The sequence below is a fragment of the Somniosus microcephalus genome, chromosome 5 (assembly GCF_052327205.1).
Source record: "Somniosus microcephalus isolate GS21.2 chromosome 5, FLI_Smic_1.0, whole genome shotgun sequence".
Classification (NCBI taxonomy): domain Eukaryota; kingdom Metazoa; phylum Chordata; class Chondrichthyes; order Squaliformes; family Somniosidae; genus Somniosus; species Somniosus microcephalus.
In genome coordinates, this window is record NC_140991.1 from 49,961,250 (window position 1) to 49,981,241 (window position 19,992).

Sequence of the window (19,992 nt, forward strand, 5' to 3'; positions counted from 1 at the left end):
CGTCACTTGTTGTGTCTAGGTAATTACCCATGGTTCTTTTACACTAAGGGTTCCTTTTCAGGATTCGAGTTACGTTTTACACGTGTCTCATATATTTCACGGATACCGGCACACAAAATGAAACGCAACACTACAATACTTACAATACTTAGACTTAACAAAAACACAGTACAACACTTAGACTTAACAAAAACACAGTGAGTCGTCTATAGTCAAATAGTAATTTTAGCCTCTGTCACCGCCTGGTACAGGTATTCTTAGCCTCTGTCACCACCTGGTACAGGTATTCTTAGCCTAATTATTCAAATCGTAAATTTAGCCTCTGTCACCACCTGGTACAGGTATTCTTAGCCTAATTATTCTAATCGTACGACCCTTATCTTGCACTCCCCGAGTACAAGCTGCTATAGCTCTAGAGTCCCCGACTCTCTCTTTTTACTTTCTTTCAAGTATTCCTTTTCTCTTTCTTTAAAATCACTTATCTACTTTTTAGTCCAATCGGAGCCTGAGCGGGCCAAGTGAAATACGAGGCCGGCGCTTTACCCGACTTGGATACTTATTTCCTAAATTTACACAGTATTCGCCAGATTGACCCAGATCTCGTCGGGACACCACACAAGAATTAGCGAGTGGCAAAACTTTTATCGGACTTACGGATCAGAGGAAAACCGAAGTGGTAAATTTAAACATACTCGCTCCGGGGGCCCATTTCCTCCTCTCGCGTCCAAAACTAGTTCGGCTCTTAATTTCGCGAATTCTCGGTGATCGTCCGTTGAGATCCCACTTCTGACACCAAATGTTGAAACGGATTCTTTTGCCCTCAATCTGGTTCAGTACAAACACTGAGTCGAATACTGGTTGAGTTCAACAGTTGTTTTATTCTGTTGTCCCGGGAGACTTACTCTGATACAGCACAGTTCTGACTCCAGCAGAGTCTCGACAGGTTCCACCAGAGCAAGTAATCTTTCATACAGAGTACCACATTATTATACTTGCTTTTGAGAAGACATTAACACATCTTACAGTCTGCACCAATCCTGAGCTGGGCACGTACACATTTTAAAGTGATTTCCTGGCCTGGCAGTTTGAAATAAAGAAGTCACAGTTCACTGAATGGTTTATAATATAGAAAATATGCAGGTAATGGTTTCACGATCACCTAATCATTATGGTAATGCATGGTAATGTGTTTTCGGATCGCCTATTGTCAGTATATCCTTTGCACTCCACCCTACATTGTTCTACCAGCAAGGTGTGACATCGTGGGTGCCAGCCATATTAGCATTTTACTTCCTGCTGCCTTCAGTTTCTTGAATTAACATGATCATCTCTCACAATATGCAAGTGACTCAGCGATGTCGACATTGCACCACCATTTTAGGCTAACAGGGTCCTCCATTTTAGATTGGCAGGGTCCTTGGCCATGCAGAGCGAGTTGTTACCATTTTTTTGCATTCTATATCCTCACTTCGGCCCATCGTGTCCGCGCCGGCCATCAAGCCCTGTCTAATCTAATCCCATATTCCAGCATTTGGTCTGTAGCCTTGTATGCTATGGCATTTCAAGTGCTCATCCAAATGCTTCTTAAATGTTGTGAGGGTTTTTGCCTCCACAAACCTTTCAGGCAGTGAGTTCCAGACTCCAACCACCCTCTGGGTGGAAAAAGTTCTTTCTCAAATCCCCTCTAAACCTCCCGCCCTTTACCTTGAATCTATGCCCCCTAGTTATTGACCCCTCTACTAAGGGAAAAAGCTCCTCAGCATCCACCCTATCTATGCCCCTCATAATTTTGTACACCTCAATCATGTCCCCCCTCAGCCTCCTCTGCTCCAAGGAAAACAAACCCAATCTGCCCAGTCTCTCTTCATAGCTGAAGCGCTCCAGCCCTGGTAACATCCTGGTGAACCTCCTCTGCACCCTCTCTAACGCGATCACATCCTTCCTGTAGTGTGGCGACCAGAACTGCACACAGTATTCCAGCTGTGGCCTAACCAGTGTTTTATACAGCTCCATCATAACCTCCTTGCTCTTGCCTTCATTAGCCGAGGCATTGAATATAAGTATCCCATATGCCTTTTTTACCACCTTATCCACCTGTTCCGCCGCCTTCAGGGATCTGTGTACTTGCACACCCAGATCCCTCTGACCCTCCGTCTTGCCTAGGGTCTTTCCATTCATTGTGTATTCCCTTGCCTTGTTAGTCCCCCCAAAGTGCATCACCTCGCACTTTTCCGGGTTAAATTCCATTTGCCACTGTTCCGCCCATCTGACCAACCCATCTATATCGTCCTGCAGACTGAGGCTACCCTCCTCGCTATTTACCACCCTACCAATTTTTGTATCATCCGCGAACTTACTGATCATACCTTTTACATTCATATCCAAGTCATTAATGTAGACCACAAACAGCAAGGGACCCAGCACCGATCCCTGTGGTACCCCACTGGCCACAGGCTTCCAGTCACAAAAACAACCTTCGACCATCACCGTCTGCCTTCTGCCACTAAGTCAGTTTTGTATCCAATGTGCCAAGGCACCCTGGATTCCATGGGCTCTTACCTTCTTGACCAGTCTCCTGTGCGGGACTTTATCGAAGGCCTTACTGAAATCCATGTATACCACATCCACTGCATTACCCTCATCCACACACCTAGTCACCCCCTCAAAAAATTCAATCAAATTAGTCAGACATGATCTTCCCTTGACAAAGCCATGTTGACTATCCCTGATTAATCCTTGCCTCTCCAAGTGGAGACAAATTTTGTCCCTCAGAATTTTTTCCAATAATTTTCCTACCACTGATGTTAGGCTCACTGGCCTGTAGTTCCCCGGTTTTTCCCTACTACCCTTCTTGAATAATGGTACTACATTAGCGGTTCTCCAGTCCTCTGGCACATCCCCTGTGGCCAGAGAGGTCCTGAATATATGTGTTAGAGCCCCCGCAATCTCTTCCTTTGCCTCACACAGCAGCCTGGGATACATTTCATCCGGGCCTGGGGATTTATCCATTTTTAGGCCAGCTAAAACCGCCAATACCTCCTCCCTCTCGATGTTAATATGTTCGAGCATATCACAGTCCCCCTGCCCTATTTCTATGTCTACATCGTCCTTCTCCATAGTGAAAACAGATGCAAAAAAATTCATTTAGAACCCCACCTACATCTTCCGGCTCCACACATAGTTTGCCACTTTTGTCCCTAATGGGCCCTATTTTTTCCCTAGTTATCCTCTTACCCTTAATATACTTATAAAACATCTTAGGATTTTCCTTTATTTTGCTCGCCAGTGTTATTTCATGGCCCCTCCTTGATCTCCTAATTTCTTTTTTAAGTATCCCCCTGCACTTTTTGTACTCCTCTAGGGCTTCCTCCGTCTTTAGCCTTTTGTATCTACCAAAAGCCCTCCTTTTTTTCCTAATCCATTCTCGTATATCCCCTGACATCCAAGGTTCCCTATGGTTTTTGGAACCACTCTTGACCTTTACGGGAACATGTTGCCATTGTATGATCTCAATCTCCCTTCTGAAAGCCTCCCATTGCTCTGATGCGGATTTTCCTACAAGTAGCTGATCCCAGTCCATTTTGGCCAGGTCCTGCCTTATCCTATTAAAATCGGCCTTCCCCCAATTTAGAACCTTTATTTCCGGCCCATCCCTGTCCTTTTCCATGACCACCTTAAATCTTACCATATTATGGTCACTATCACCAAAGTGCTCACCTACTAGCACTTTTTCCACTTGGCTGGCCACATTCCCTAGAATTAGGTCCAGTACCGCCCCCTCTCTTGTAGGACTTTCTACATGCTGGCTCAAAAAGCTCTCCTGGATGCACTTTAAGAATTCTACACCCTCTGAGCCTTTCACACTCTGACTATCCCAGTTAATATTGGGAAAGTTGAAATCCCCCATTATTATTACCCTATTATTTGCACATTTCTCTGAGATTTGCCTACATATCTGTCCCTCTATCTCCCCCTGACTGTTTGGAGGCCTATAGTACACTCCCAGCGAAGTGCTTGCCCCCTTTTTGTTTTTAAGCTCCACCCATATGGCCTCATTCGAGGACCCTGCTAATATATCATCCCTCCTTACTGCAGTAATTGACTCCTTAATTAATATTGCGACACCCCCTCCTCTTATACCTCCCCCTCTGTCTCGCCTGAAGATTCTGTACCCCGGAATATTGAGCTGCCAGTCTTGCCCCTCCCTCAACCATGTCTCTGTGATAGCAACAATATCATACTCCCATGTGTTTATCAACACCTTCAGTTCATCCACCTTATTTGCAAGACTCCTTGCATTAAAATAGATGCCATCCAGCCTTGCCCTTATATATTTGCCCTGTCTACCAAGCTGACTTGTTTTTTTCTCTATAATTGGCAGCACATCACCCCCTATTTCAGCTCCCCTCTGTATCCCATCCCCCTGCCAAGTTAGTTTAAACCCCCCCCAACAGTGCTAGCAAACCTCCCCGCAAGGATATCTGGTTCAGGTGCAACCCGTCCGACCTGTACAAGTCCCACCTTTCCCAGAAGCAGGCCCAGTGATCCAGGAAAGTAAAACCCTCCCCCCTACACCAACTCTTTAGCCACGCATTCATCTGCTCTATCCTCCCATTCCTATACTTACTAGCACGTGGCACTGGGAGTAATCCAGAGATTACAACCTTCGAGGTCCTGCTCTTTAATCTGTTACCTAGCTCCCTAAATTCTTGATGCAGGACCTCATCCCCCTTCCTTCCTATGTCGTTGGTCCCAATGTGGACCACGACCTCTGCCTGCTCACCCTCCCCCTTTAAGAATGCCCTGTAGCCGCTCAGTGACATCCCAGACCCTGGCCCCAGGGAGGCAACAAACCATCCTGGAGTCACGTTTGCGGCCACAGAAACGCCTATCTGTTCCCCTTACGATAGAATCCCCTACCACTATTGCTCTCCCACTCTTTTTCCTCCCTTTCTGAGCAGCAGAAGCGTCCCTGGTGCCAGGAAGCTGGCCGCTGCTGCCTTCCCCTGGTGAGTCATCCCCCTCAACAGTATCCAACTTGGTATACTTGTTTGAAAGGGGGATGTCCGCAGGGGTTCCCTGCACTTTCTGCCTGCCTCTGTTGCTCCGCCTGATGGTCACCCCCTGTGCAGCCCTACCCTGAGGCGTGAACAACTCGCTAAACGTGCTATCCACGACCCTCTCAGCATCGCGCATGCTCCAAAATTCATCCACCCGCAGCTCGAGCGCCGCAATGCGGTCTACAAGTAACTGCAGCTGGATGCATTTCCCGCACACATGGTCGTCAGGGACACTGGCAGCGTCCCTGATTTCCCACATGGAGCAAGAGGAGCAGAACACGGGTCTGAACTCTCCTGCCATGACTTACTCCTTTAATTAATTAAAAAATGTATTCAATACCCCAGTTACAGGTATACTCTAGGGCGCTTTATTTACCAACTGTCCCCACTACACCAGAGACCCTAGAAATTTAACACCACAGAAGTCAAGCTTGTATTGAAAAGAGAGAAATACTCACCAACCAATCACTTACCTGCTCCCTGGTGACGTCACACTCTGATTACTTTTTACCTCTCTCCTCTGCTGTTGATTTGGTTTTCATACCGGGCTCACCTCCTCTCTGCTGCCGCTGCTCCCTGGAACTGGTCCTGCTCCTATCTTCTATGTTTCTATAAACAAATGATTCTGTGCACCATTGGTGGAACCCTGGGAGCAGGTAACTTGCAGACCTTCTTGGCAACTGCAGGATCACAAAGGCGACAGCAATGCATTACAAAGAAATTATTGTGATTTCCTATCTTTGATTTTTTAAATGTTTATGTGAATGAGGGTCCCTCGTTGAAAGTCTGTAAACCCAGATTATTGACAGCTGGCAGACAGAGGCTGTGTGGCAGGAAGGAAGTTGGCTGAAGGATAGATAAATACAGCAAATGAAAGCCAATTTCTAATGCAGCAACTATGGATCCTGTGCTTACTGTTTGCAAATAACAGTCACAGGGTAAGGTTATGTTTGTTTTGGCATTGTTAAAAAGTGTTCCAGAATGCTTTCCATATGACATCAGAAACTGCTTAGATTAATTCAATTACAATAATTTGTTTTTCGCTCTCTTGCAGGGTTACAAAGGGATGGTGGATGGTGGGGATAATATTGTAGAAGCAAAGTGGGAAAATGTCTCCAGTATCTTGCAAGTGGTAAGTAAATATAGTGCAATGTTTTGAAGTAGAAGATAGGAATGACTCCTTTTATGGAAATTCTGACTAACTGGGAGTGTGTCCAAGGCTTTCATTGAATAGAAACATGCAAAAATGCATTCTAAATTGCGTAAGAAAAGTGAGTCCTTGGATGGCATTCAAAAACTAAAGGTTAAACTATTACTTCATCACTAAATACTTTGTGCATTGGTGACTTTATGATTTTACTATTAAATCTGACATTTACACTTGGTGCAGAATGCTTTACAGTTTTTCAATCAGCAGTATTTCACTGTCTTCTGGGCTCTAAGATTGCCATCTGCTGATGTTGCTGTGTGACGTTTATGCTATTTGAAAGGGGTTATCATTACTATACATTTATAATTAATTATGGATTCTGATTGAGAAAATTATCAGTATATAATAGATATCCGAAAATGCAAGTTAATTAGAGTTGGTTCACTTCATGCCATATTGCAGTGATCAATTTGAAAGGAATACTGTTTTGTTTGTTTGTGTAAAGAAACCAGTACAAAGGTTGGTCAGCAACCGAAAGAGAAATATAACTTCAGGTTTTGGGTGTGACCCTTCATCAAAACTCGAAGTTCCCACCTGTGAAGGTGGAGTGAGATGGAGTGAGAGATTCCTTTCCGTTTCAATGTTCCCATGAAAATGGAGCGCGAGTAAAGACCCATGATTACTTTAATGCTGGAATTGAACATTTAGCGTGGAACTGCCTCTTGCAGCACAGAAGGAGCCCATTAGGCCCATCGTGCCTGTGCCGGCTCTTTGATAGAGCTATCCAATTAATTACACTCTCCTGCTCTTTCCCCATAGCCATGAAATTTTTTTCCCTTCAAGTATTTATCCAATCCTCTTTTGAATGTTACTATTAAATCTGCTTCCACCACCCTTTCAGACAGTGTATTCCAGATCCTAACAATTCGCTATGTAAATAAATGTTTCTGGTTCTTTTGCCATTCACCTCAAGTCTGTGTCCTCTGGTTGCCAACCCTTCTGCCATGGGAAACAGTTTCTCCTTATTTACTCTATCAAACCATTCATGATTTTGAACACCTCTATCAAATCTTCTCTTAACCTCTGCTCTAAGGAGAACAACCACAGCTTCTCCAGTCCCTCCACATAACTGAAGCTCCTCATCTGTGGTATTATTCTAGTAAATCACTTCTGCACCCTGTACTTGCCCTTGACATTCTTCCTAAACTGTGGTGCCCGGATTTGAACACAGTACTCCAGCTGAGGCCTAACCAGTGTTTCATAAATGTTTAGCATAACCTCCTTGCTTTTCCACTCTATTCCTCTATTAATAAAGCCAAGGCTCCCATATGCTTTTGTAACAGCCTTCTCAACTTGTCCTGCCACCTTCAGAGATTTGTGAACATTCATCCCCAGGTCTCTCTCTTCCTACACCTCCTTTAAAATTGTACCGTTTATTTCATATCGCCTCCTCCTTCTTCCTACCAAAATGTACCATTTGACACCTCTCTGCGTTAAATTTAATTTGCCATTTCTCTGCCCATTTCACCAGTGTATGACCTCCTGAAGTCTATTACTATCCTCCCCATTGTTTATTATATTTCCGAGTTTCGTTTCATCTGGAAACATTGAAATTATGCCCTGTCAACCCATGTTCAGGTCATTAACATACATCAAAAAGAGTAGTGGTCCTAATACCGGCACCTGGAGAAAACCTCTGTCTGTATATTTCCCTCCAGTCTGAAAAACAGCCATTCACCACTACTCTCTGCTTTTTGTCCCTTAGCCAATTTTGTATAAATGCTGTCATTGTCCCTTTAATCCTATTTTGCTAACAAGTGGTACTTTGTTAAATTCCTTTTGAAAGTCCATATACACATTAACTGCATTACACTCATTAACTATCTCTGTTACTTCATCAAAGAACTCTAAGTTAGTCAAGTATGATTTGCCTTTAACAAATCTGAGCTGACTTTCATTTATTAGCTCATACTTTTCCAAATGCCAATTAATTTTGTCCCAGATTACTGTCTCTAAAGGTTTCCCCACCATCGACGTTAGGCTGACTGGCTTGTATTTGCAGGGTTTATCCCTCCTGTTTTTTTAAATAGAGGATTTGCAATCCTCCAACCCTCTGGCACCACCCCCCTATCCAAGGAGGATTGGAAGACTGTGGCCCGAGCCTCTGCAATTTCCACGTTTACCTCAGTAGCCGAGGATGCATTCCAACCGGACCAGGTGGCTTTTCTACTTTGAGGACTGCCGGTCTTTTAAGTACCTCCTCTTTATCTATTTTTATCCTATCCAATTTCTCTACTGCCTCCTCTTTTACTGCTACATTGGCAGCATCCACTTCTCTAGTGAAGACAGATGCAAAGTACAGATCTATTACCTCAGTGATGCCATCCCTGCCTCCACAAGAATATCTCCTTTTTTGGTCCCAAATCAGCCCCACCCTCCCTTTGGCTACCCTTTTACTATTTACTTTTTCTATAGAAGATATTTGGGTTCCCTTTTTATGTTAGCCCTAATCTATTCTCATACTCTCTCTCTGCCCCTCTTATTCCCTTTTTTTAGATCTCCTCCTCACAGTGGGAAACGGCAATTGAAGTGATAAAGACCATTTGACTCCCCTTGTACATTTTGAACATGGTCACCTGGAATTTCTTTCGTAGCTGCTCTGAACTCCCACTATAATGTCAGAGGAAGATGGCCAGGAACCTTTGAGAAACAGCCATTTATGCCATTTCTCCAAGGTTTCCACCAATCTTCTGCTGAAGTTACTCTTGGAGATCAGGAGAATTCTAAAAGAAATTCTACCACAGTGAATTTAGGGAAGAGAGGATAAATGAAGAGATCTTTTTACGTGCTTCTCTGTCATTTGCTATTGTTTTTTAAAAATGGAAAATATACTAAACTGCATATAAAGCTCCATGTTGTGGCTTTGAGGTCTGGATTTTTTTCCATTATCCTGCCCCAAATTGAGTGGGGAAAATAGCTGAAATAATAGGGAAAACTGGGCAGTGAGGCTTACCTCCGCCCCCACTGGGACTGTTGGCGATCACCCCTCTCCCAGCTGCCACATGCAAATATTAATGATGAGGAGAATTTTCTTGCTGTTCTTTCTGCTACCCAGTTCCACCAATGGAGCCCAGGTTGGCAGTCCCTGGAGTAATGGCAAGGAGGTCCTGAGTCTCCTGATGAACAAAGAAGTGGCCTCCTCTCCGCCCATTTTCTCCCAACACCCCCGTCCCCAAAAGTTACCTGCTAAAGGCCTCCATTTCGGCGAGGACAGTTCTTCCAGACTTTTGAGCTCTTCTACTTTATAAAGGCACCTGTATCTTCTGATGGTCCCACTGCAGAATTCTGTCAGGAGGCTGCCGTAAATTGCTAATGACCCCTGACCCCGGAAATTGGGCACGGGTTCAGGTTGGCAGGCGAAAGGGCTGGGAAAAGGAAAGCCCAGCCTACACAGTCCAGTAACGTTCCAAGTTTTGGCAATACCTGTGATTGCATTCATAGTAAAGTTAAGAGTTTAAGGGGGAAATATTCGGTTGCTTTGTACCTCCCGTTGGTGCCCTAAGGGCGCTAACGGGGCGCAAAGCAACTTGTGCCCGGGCGCATGCGCCGCCAACGCCTCCCGCGAAATTCAGCGGGAGGTTAGCGGCGGCACTAACCATTAGCACCCCACGGCGCTGCGCCACCAGCAATGACGTCATCGCCATGTGCAGCGCCCCACCACGATCTTTGGTAGCGCCGGACGCTATGTCCGACAGGGCCGGGGGCCCTACCTGTGGCCGGGGCGGCACTATTTAAGGGCGAGGTGCTGGGCGGCCATTTTTGTTGCTGGCCACCTGCCAGCACCTGCCTCTGCTGCTGTCCCCGGCCTGCTTACCCGCCCCTCCGCGGAGTGCTGGCTGCGCTCCATGAGCCCAGTACTTCTCCATGAGTGCCGGGCTCTTTTGCCGGCACTCCCGATCCCCCGGGTCACGCTGCACAAAGCCTCTCCCAGGGGTCATAGTCTAAGGATAAGGGGTAAGCCATTTAGGACTGAAATGAGGAGGAATTTCTTCACCCAGAGAGTGGTGAACCTGTGGAATTCTCTGCCACAGAGGGCGGTGGAGGCCACTTCATTAAATATATTCAAGAAAGAGTTGGATATATTTCTTGAGGCTAAAGGGATCAAGGGATATGGGGAGAAGGCAGGGACAGGGTACTGAATTTGGATGATCAGCCATGATCTCATTGAATGGCGGAGCAGGCTCGAAGGGCCGAATGGCCTACTCCTGCTCCTATCTTCTATGTTTCTATGTAAGAAGGGGAGGAAGGCCTGTAATATGTGGAAGGCGTGGCGTACTGCGGCACGTAATGCCACGATGTTCCCTTGCAGCGCCCCAAGAGGGAGGCAAGGTGCTTCCAGTAGCGCCCCGCTTCCCTCTTGGGGCGCTACCACTCAATTTCGGTCGTGAGGATGCTAATTTTTCCGGGGCGCTAAAAGTAGCACCCCAAAGGAGGCGCCACTCAATTTTTCACCCTAAATTTCCATTCATATGGGTAGAGTGCAGTTTTACATTTTTATTGCTGAGTGGCAATTTTCTTTTGCTTTGTTTTCAGGGTGGGACAGTTATCGGGAGCGCACGCTGCCAGGAATTCCGTACCCACGAGGGTCGTCTCCAGGCTGCCCACAATCTCATAAAGCGTGGGATATCCAATCTGTGTGTTATTGGTGGAGATGGTAGCTTAACCGGTGCAAATCTCTTCCGTGAAGAGTGGAAAGGACTACTGCAGGAACTCGTTGAAGGAGGTAAGTCTTGGATTGAGGTTGTATGGATTTTCCTCTAGCATGCTTGATAGCGTATGACGTGCATTGGCATTCTGCGTAACTATACTTCTTGTGAAATTGTGGAGTTTTTTTTGCATACAGTGACCGTTTATCATAATATCTTTGTGTAAACGGTGACCGAGTACTGAAGTTGGCAGTATAAGTGTCATATCGCTATGGACTTGGAGAAGAAATATGGATAGTATCTATAATGGTGAATTTAAAAGATTAATCCTTAGAGAATGCTAGATAGTAACTGTTGGCTTACTGCTATAGAAGATAAATAAATTTGAGGCTCTTGCATATTCTGCAATATTTGTGTTTTGGTGTAACTTAACTCACAAGTAGAAGTATTGATACCTGTTTGACCCACAGGCCTTTTTAATAATGAGAACCTCTAATTCTCAGTGAGGTTTGAAAATGAAACAGTGGCCAAACAGTAACTCCATCAAATGAAATAAAGCCAACTGTTTAAAATGATTACTGAATTCAGGGATGTACTGATCCTGTTTTATAATGGTAGAATTTTAGCTGTGTTTCCATGTTTGCTATTGACTCCATCTACTCATTAGGAATTCTGCCTGCAGCATACAGCATGATTGTAAATATATAGTCAATTTTTGGGGGCAGGTTATGGTGAAATCCACTTGTATTGATCACTGCTCGTAGTGATCCTACAGATGCATTGATCAATTTTTAAATGCCCAAACCCCGTGGCATTGAAGACTGTACTTTCCCAATCCACTTATATTGATTAGTACGGAGCAGTTCTGTGTCAGTACTGATCATTTTCCAGAGAAGATGCTAAAAAGTGAACTTCTGAAGGTATGAAAAGATGTTTAAAATATGATTTCTGAAGGTAACTGGTGCAGCTGTGAACCCAAACCCAGACAGTTTGAGCAAAGTACTGCTCAACTGTTTCAAGTGTCAGCGAGCAACATTAGTATCTGTTTAATTCAGTTTGTAGTGCTCCCAGCTCAGAAGTTCGAGTGCTCAAATCCTGCTCCAGAACTTCACATAATCTAATACTTCAGTGCAGTATTATTGGAGTGTTTCAGATGAGACATTGGTGGGGATGGGGGGCGGCGGGGGCTATATGGAGCGGAGATGGGGGCGGGGGCTATACGGAGCGGAGATGGGGCGGAGGCTATACGGAGTGGGGATGGGGCGGGGGCTATAAGAAGTAGAGATGGGGGCGGGGGCTGTACGGAGCGGGGATGGGGGGGCGGGGGCTATAAGGAGCAGAGATGGGGAGCAGGGGCTGTACGGAGTGGGGATGGGGGGGCAGGGGCTATACGGAGCGGGGATGGGGGGCTATATGGGGTGGGGGGCTATACAGAGTGGGGGGGCGGGGGGCTATACGGAGCAGGGGGGCGGGGGCTAAACGGAGCGGGGATGAGGGGGCAGGGGGCTACGGAGCGGGGGTGGGGGGCTATACGGAGGGTGGGGCGGGGGGCTATACAGAGTGAGGCGGGGGTGTAGGGGCGAGGGGCTATACGGAGCGGGGGGCTATACGGAGTGGGGGTGGGGGGCGGGGGGCTATACGGAGCGGGGGGGCGGGGGGCTATACGGAGCTGGGGGCGGGGGGCTAAACGGAGTGGGGATGAGGGGGCGGGGGGCTATACGGAGCGGAGGTGGGGGGGCTATATGGACGGAGGTGGGGGGCTATACGGCGCAGGGATGGGGGAGGGGCTATACGGAGCAGGAATGGGGGGTGCGGGGGGGGGTATATGGAGCAAGTGTGTGGCGGGGGGGGCTATATGGAGTGGAGAGGCGGGGGTGCCGGGTGGGAAGAGGGGAGGGACCATGTAGAGTCCAGGAAACCCAGAAGCACGACCTCATTCAAATTTTTTTTCTCTCAGTTTCGCAGCAGGCAGCCAGCCCGATTGAGAGGCTGGCTGTCAGGCGGGAAGACTTGCGCGAGTAGGCTGCAGCCGGGGACTGGAGAGGAGGCAGGGGGAGATTGCTGGGTTGGACGGTGGGAAGAGATCATGGATCGGCCTGGAGATTGCCGGGGGAGGGGTTGAAGTACCAATCAAGGGGAGGGAGGCCGATCCCGGCAGGTTAGCTTGCGGGGGGCCAGGTGGAAACACTCCTGCTCCTCCTGGCCCACAAGCTGTGCTCTTTATAAAAAAAAAAATCACTTACCTGCTGGATCCGGCTGTTCTCTCCTCCCTTCAGCTGCCAGGTATCACGAGCCCTGGGAAACCCAGCCTGCAGCTGTTAAATCTAAATGGCTGCCAAAATCTGAGGCACGCAGCTGAATTAGCATATTTAAATTACTGACCCGCCTCTCGAGAGCAGGGTTGGGGTCGGGTTTCAGAGTTTTATGAATTTAACCCCCCTCCCCTCCAGCCTGTCCTGGGGGTTAAAATTCCCTTCATTAAATCAAGGCCCTCATCTGCCTGTTCTGATTAATGATCCAGTCATACTGTTCAAAGAAGAGCAGGAAGTTTTCCTGGTGTCCTGGCCAATAGAAACATAGAAGATAGGAGCAGGAGTAGGCCAGTCAGCTCCTCGAGCGTGCTCCGCCATTCAATGCGATCATGGCTGATCATCCGAATTCAGTACCCTGCCCCTGCTTTCTCCCCATACCCCTTGATCACTTTAGCCTTAAGAAATATATCCAACTCCTTCTTGAATATATTTAATGAATTGGCCTCTACTGCCTTCTGTGGTAGAGAATTCCACGGCCTAGAAATTGAGTTTGCGCTGCGCCAGGGCTTTAGCGCCGGAAGTTAGCGCCGGCGCTAAGTCCCTTTGCGCGCGCCAAAAATTCAGTAGCGCCGCGCCCAAACGGCTGCCGGCGCTACTGAAGGGTTTTAGCGCCTGAAAACTGGCGCTATTCCGGCGCTGCGGCAGGCTCGGGAAGTGCAGGCCTCCTCCTTCCGTTAAGGAGGAGCTGCCTGCACCCGGCCGCGGCCCGCGCAAATCTCTTCAAAAATGAGCCCGGCACCTCGGACAAGTGCCGGGCTTGCATCTGTTCCGGGGGGGGGAGAAGTCCGGGGAGGGAGCTGCGGGCAGGCGGCCGGCGGGAAAGCGGCCGGCCGCCGCGCCTCCTTAAAGCGCCGGCGCAGACTCCGGCAACACTCGTTTGCCGGAGTCTTAGTTGCGGCTGCCACTGGCGAGGCGGCTGCAACTGAATTTCGGCTTGGGGCCGGGTTACCACGGCAACCGGGACGCTGCGCACACCGATGACGTCATCGGTGCCGGCGCGGCGCTACCGGTCTACCGCCGCGGAAGGGCCCCAGGCAATTTAGGAACCGGCGCCAATTGCAGCGCTAGGCCCTCTAGCGCCGCAAAATCGGTGCTAAGGGCACTGAATTTCTAGGCCTACAGGTTCACCACTCTCTGGGTGAAGAAATTCCTCCTCATTTCGGTCCTAAATGGCCTACCCCTTATCCTTAGACTGTGACCCCTGGTTCTGGACTCCCCGACCATCGGGAACATCCTTCCTGCATCTAGTCTGTCCAGTCCGGTTAGAATTTTATAAGTTTCAATGAGATCCCCTCTCATTCTTCTAAACTCCAGCGAGTACAAGCCCAATCGACCCAATCTCTCCTCATACGTCATTCTGCCATCCCAGGTATCAGCCTGGTGAATCTTCGCTGAACTCCTTCCATGGCAAGAACATCCTTCCTCAGATAAGGTGACCAAAACTGCACACAATACTCAAGATGTGGCCTCACCAAGGCCCTGTATAACTGCAGCAAGACATCCTTGTTCCTTTACTCAAACCCTCTCACTACGAAGGCCAACATGCCATTTGCCTTCTTAACCGCCTGCTGCACCTGCATGCTTACCTTCAGCGACTGGTGCACAAGGACACCAAGGTCTTTTTGCACTTCCCCTTCTCCCAATCTATTGCCATTTAGATAATAATCTGCCTTCCTGTTTTTGCCACCAAAGTGGGTAACCTCGCATTTATCCACGTTATATTGCATCTATTAGTAAGTTTTAGTTTTTCTCTCTAGCAAAAGTACCAGCAGGGCAGATTGAGAATCAGGCTATCCTGGAACATAATTTAAAGGTGTAATCTGGGTTGGGGAGAAAGTGCTGACTTCACTGTCATTGTGGTCAGTTGAATTTAATGGATTATAATAATTTCTATCACAATGGTAACATTGCTGACTTAAAGATACCAGAATTTCAATTTTTTTATTTTCACAATGTGTATAATCTTTCTCACTGTGTACATGCCTTATTCTGATTTACCAGATGAAAAGTGCTCTGAATTACTTGCATCTTGGATCTGTTGGTCCTGACTGTTGAGGTATTCAGATGGTTTCTGGTAACATTGTTTTTTCCTTCCTACCCGACCTAGATAAAATTGATGAGGAAGCAGCTCAGAAGTACAGCCACTTAAACATTGTGGGCATGGTTGGATCTATTGACAATGATTTCTGTGGGACAGATATGACCATTGGTACAGACTCTGCTCTGCACCGCATTATTGAAGTGGTGGATGCCATCATGACCACGGCTCAGAGGTAAATCTAGGAGAGAAACAAAACTGCCCATAGAACTGGTGGTTTGCTAATGAATTTATATTTTAGAACTGAGTAATTATAGGCCCCGAACTTCCATAGGGAGTCTCCCACTATAAATCTGGCAAGTGACCTGCAGAAACTCCCCAAAAAGCATAACCATGTCATGCCAACTGTCCGCCATTTTTTTTTGAGGTGTTCAAGTGGAGACTGAGAACCACTACAGAATTTCAGGGCCACTGTATTCATTTTTTAACAATGTGCCAGTTGTTCTGTTGCAAAAGGCACCCATGATTTGTGTGGCAGGATATCTTGCAGTGGTGCATAGATCCCATCCACCGGTTTATAGGCACTGTTCCCTCCTAAGGTGTGTGCGTGCGGGTGTGCGCACATGCACTGATCCCCAAACTCCCGAGCAGTTGAATTGAAATGCCGCGCAGAGAGCTGGACAGCAGCGGCGGCGGGGGTGGGGCCCAATACACAATGACCCCGGGAATCCAGACAGACTTGTTTGTGAGTCTTGCAACCTCAGAGCCGATCCCAATTGCAGCTTTTGTAGTGTGTGTTCCAATGGTCGATGGGTTGCTGTGTATCACCAGGAGGGGTTTGGTTTTCTCCCTTGAACTTTTGACCTTTCAGCTGGACAGCAGAATTCCCTGCGCTCTGATTATTTGCCTTTGCAGTCTTCCGCACCTGCGTGCGGTATGCCGGAGCCGCGCATGCGCAGTATCCAGTTGGGCCACGCTTTCGTCGGCTCCATGCAGAGGTCAGGGGATCCATTGGTGGCCAGTGGGAGGGAAGATCGAGGATCGGAGAGGTGGTTAGAGAGAGGGGTGAGGGTTCAGGCGCGTGTAGTCCGTTCTCTGGGACTGAGTGCTGGCCACACTTTGGAACAACACAGGTGGAGACACAGCACATGTACAATGACAGCTGGAAGGCGGCTAAAGCAAGCAAGCTTTAAGCCCCCGGTGAAACAAAAATGCTAATTTTTTTTAAAAATTCAGAAAATTGTTTAAAGCCAGAAAAAAATACAGGAAAGTGATGTTGAATGTCCCACGGTAAGTTTCAGTTAGATTTTGCCAGGTGTTGTCCCCTTTTTGAAAGAGTTTATCAGGGTTATTTAAATCATGTTATATGAGAGGGGAAAAAGTTTGTGCCCCTGTTTGTACCTCAGAGTCTGTGAGCCATTGTTTTAGGTCTCCGCCACAAACTCTGTTCCCTAGCCACTGACTCCATCCCTCTCCCTAACATCTGTCTGAGGCTGAACCACATTGTTCGCAACCTTGGTGTCATATTTGACCCTGAAATGAGCTTTCGACCACATATCTGCAGCATAACAAAGACTGCCTACTTCCACCTCTAACATCGCCCGTCTCCGCCTTTGCCTCCGCTCATCCGCTGCTGAAACCCTCATCCATGCCTTGTTACCTCTAGACTTGTCTATTCCAATGCACTCCTGGCTGGCCTCCCACATTCCACCCTACGTAAATTTGAGGTCATCTAAAACTCAGCTGCCTGTGTCCTAACTCGCACCAAGTCCTGTTCACCCATCACCCCTGTGCTCGCTGACCCACATTGGCTCCCGGTTAAGCAGTGCTCCGATTTCAAAATTCTCATCCTTGTTTTCAAATCCCTCCATGGCCTTGCCCCTCCCTATCTCTGTAATCTCCCTCAGCCCCACAACCCTGCACCCCCCCCCCCCCCCCGAGATATCTGAGCTCCTCTAATTCTGCCCTCTTGAGCATCCCTGATTATAATCGCTTAACCTTTGGTGGCCATGCCTTCTGTTGCCTAGGCCCTAAGCTCCGGAATTCCCTGCCTAAACCTGTCTGCCTCGCTACCTCTCTTTCCTCCTTTAAGACGCTCCTTGAAACCTACCTCTTTGACCAAGCTTTTGGCCACCTGCCCTAATTTATCCTTATGTGGATCGGTGTCAAATTATTTGTCTTAAAATATTCCTGTGCAGCGCCTTGGGATGTTTTACTACGTTAAAGGCGTTATATAAATACAAGTTGTTGTTGAGACGGAGGGAATGTCAGCAGAAAAAGAGAAAACAACTTCTCCAAAACTGATCCCAACTCATCGCCAAGGCTGGGGATAGATAGCCTTCTTAGGAAGTTTAACCACTTTATTTGAACTCTGTTTGGAATTAGAGTTTATTTTATTATTTTTTGTTGTATGTTTAAAGACAGCATTGAAGAGGGAAAGAGAAACTTTGAGCAACTTCTGTCAAAGCTGCCACGAGACTTGAAAGAATTTAAAGATTTTTAATGAACTTTTCACAAAAAATGAGTGTTAAACACTTTTTCCCCCTCTAAATTTTGAATATGATTTTGGAAGAAACCGAAACAAAAATCAAATTTCCTCTCATCTAAACAAGTTTCAACCAAGTCTTGAAGTCCAAATGCTTTTAAAGAGGTTCTGAACTGCTTAAAACATTTTAAAATTGAAATTTCTCAGTATTTGATTTTGAACGATTGACTGAAGTGAGTAGCTTTACACAAACATGCAACAATGCTGTTGAGGAGGGGGAGGGCGGGGAGGATTTGTAGGAGTTACCTATTGCTTTTTATTGACTTAAAAAGAAAATATATATATCATTAAGACTTTTAGGAAGAGAACCAAAAAAGTGGGGAAAAAAACCCCATTTTATTTTATCTGTCATTCTATAGTCCTAACAATTCCCAGGAATAATGTAAATATAGATTTCCTCTTAAACGTTTATTGGAGAATAGACCCACGAGTTATGTAATGATGTAGAACAATTGCAGGAAGCTACTTTAGAAGAAACTACTATTTGTTTATTGAGAAAGACAGAAAATTAATCTGATGTACAATTTTGATTTGGTATAAATGTTTGAAATAGGAGATTAAAAATTGAGAGTTTGTTTCCCCCTATTTAATTAGAAACTACCTAAAATAACACTTTTCGTGATAAGAGTAGGGATTAATATTGTGAAGAATGTTTGAGAGAAAAACATTAGAAGTGAAATTCGTAAATTAACATCTGTACGTCAACACATTAGTAAACATTTCCAAGTCAGTCTGATTGGTTCTCCTGTCCAGGAAGAAAAATGAATGTTTGTTTATTTCTGTTAAATCATAGCTTATCCTGCTTTTTGTTAATTCGGTGATGCAAATTGTGTATGTGTTTTTCTGCACTTGTGAATAAGTGCTGCATTTCTGACATGTTACATGGGGGCTGTGCTGGTTCAAGAAAACAACGTTTATTAATGGAAGTGATTGAAGTTGAAAATAGGGATACCCATTTTTGTTCAATTCTTTTAAATACTATGAACTAAAGAACTACAGCACTTTATATTTGTTGGTTGTCTGGTTGCCTTGTGATTAATATTCTAATTACTTATGTGGACGTACAGCACGTCAGTGCCATGGGAAAGTCGCTGCTCCTGCTGCTTGTGCAACCATTGCTATAGTGACTTGAGGGATGGGCTAATACGTTGAACATTTTAAAATTAATACAAATTGCACGAATAGATATGCCTTTCAGCTCACCATGGGCGTTTGGATTGTTTGTCAATGCATAACCATGTAACTGAGTGAAGTTTCTGAAGTGTTAATGCATTATTATGCAGTTCTTTTATATCCCAGTCATTTCTGACAAGTAATTTTTTATAAAATAGAGTTTGTACATGATGAACGAAAAGCTTTTAATTAATTCTACCATAAATAAACGTGCAGAATGGGCATGTAAATGACAAATGAATTTCAATATAGATAAGTGTGAGGTGGTGCAGTTTGGTAGGAGGAATGAGTGTCTAAGTGGGGTAGAGGTGCAAAGAGATCTAGGAGTAGATATAGATTCACAAACGATTAAAAGTAGCAATGCAGGTTAAAAAAGCCATAGAAGTACCAGGGCTCATTTCTAGGGGAAGAGAATTCAAAAGCAGAGAAGTCATGTTAAACTTCTATAGAACCTTGTCTGATTGTCTCAGATTTGAGACGGTGGGGTGGCAATATGACATTACTGCATTAAGTGGTTGCTGTTGCTGTCATTGTTGTAAAAGTAGTTGTTTTAAAATTTGGCTGAAGATAGTTGTGAACGCTTCAGCCTTGTCTTTTGCACTCGTGTGCTGGGCTCCACCACCATTGAGGATGGGGATGTTCATGGAGCAGCCTCCTCCCGTTATGTTTAATTGTCCACCACCATTCATGACTGAATGTGGCAGGACTGCAGAGCTTTGATCTGATCCGTTGTTTGTGGGATTGCTTACCTCTGTTTATAGCATGCTGTTTAGCATGTTTGTAGTCCTGTGTTGTAGCCATTTTTAGGTATGCCTGGTGCTGCTCCTGGAATGCTCTTCTACACTCCTCATTGAACCAGGGTTGGTCGCCAGGCTTGATGGTAATGGTAGAGTGAGGGATATACTGGGCCATGAGGATACAGATTGTGGTGGTATACCATTCTGCTGCTGCTGATGGTTCACAGCGCCTCATGGATGCCCAGTTTTGAGCTGCTATATCTGTTCTGAA

At 46.1% G+C, this 19,992-nt stretch overlaps 1 protein-coding gene across 3 annotated transcripts in view; it reads left to right on the forward strand.

Moving 5' to 3' along the window:
* pfkpa (phosphofructokinase, platelet a) overlaps positions 1 to 19,992 on the forward strand; it is a 146,056-nt gene that overhangs the window by 52,941 nt on the left and 73,123 nt on the right. For all 3 annotated transcript variants that reach the window (XM_085987601.1, XM_085987602.1, XM_085987600.1), the window contains 3 exons: positions 6,115 to 6,192; positions 10,804 to 10,993; positions 15,336 to 15,501. In XM_085987601.1, the coding sequence (XP_085843727.1) occupies positions 6,115 to 6,192; positions 10,804 to 10,993; positions 15,336 to 15,501 (434 nt within the window). The remainder of the gene's footprint in view (positions 1 to 6,114; positions 6,193 to 10,803; positions 10,994 to 15,335; positions 15,502 to 19,992) is intronic.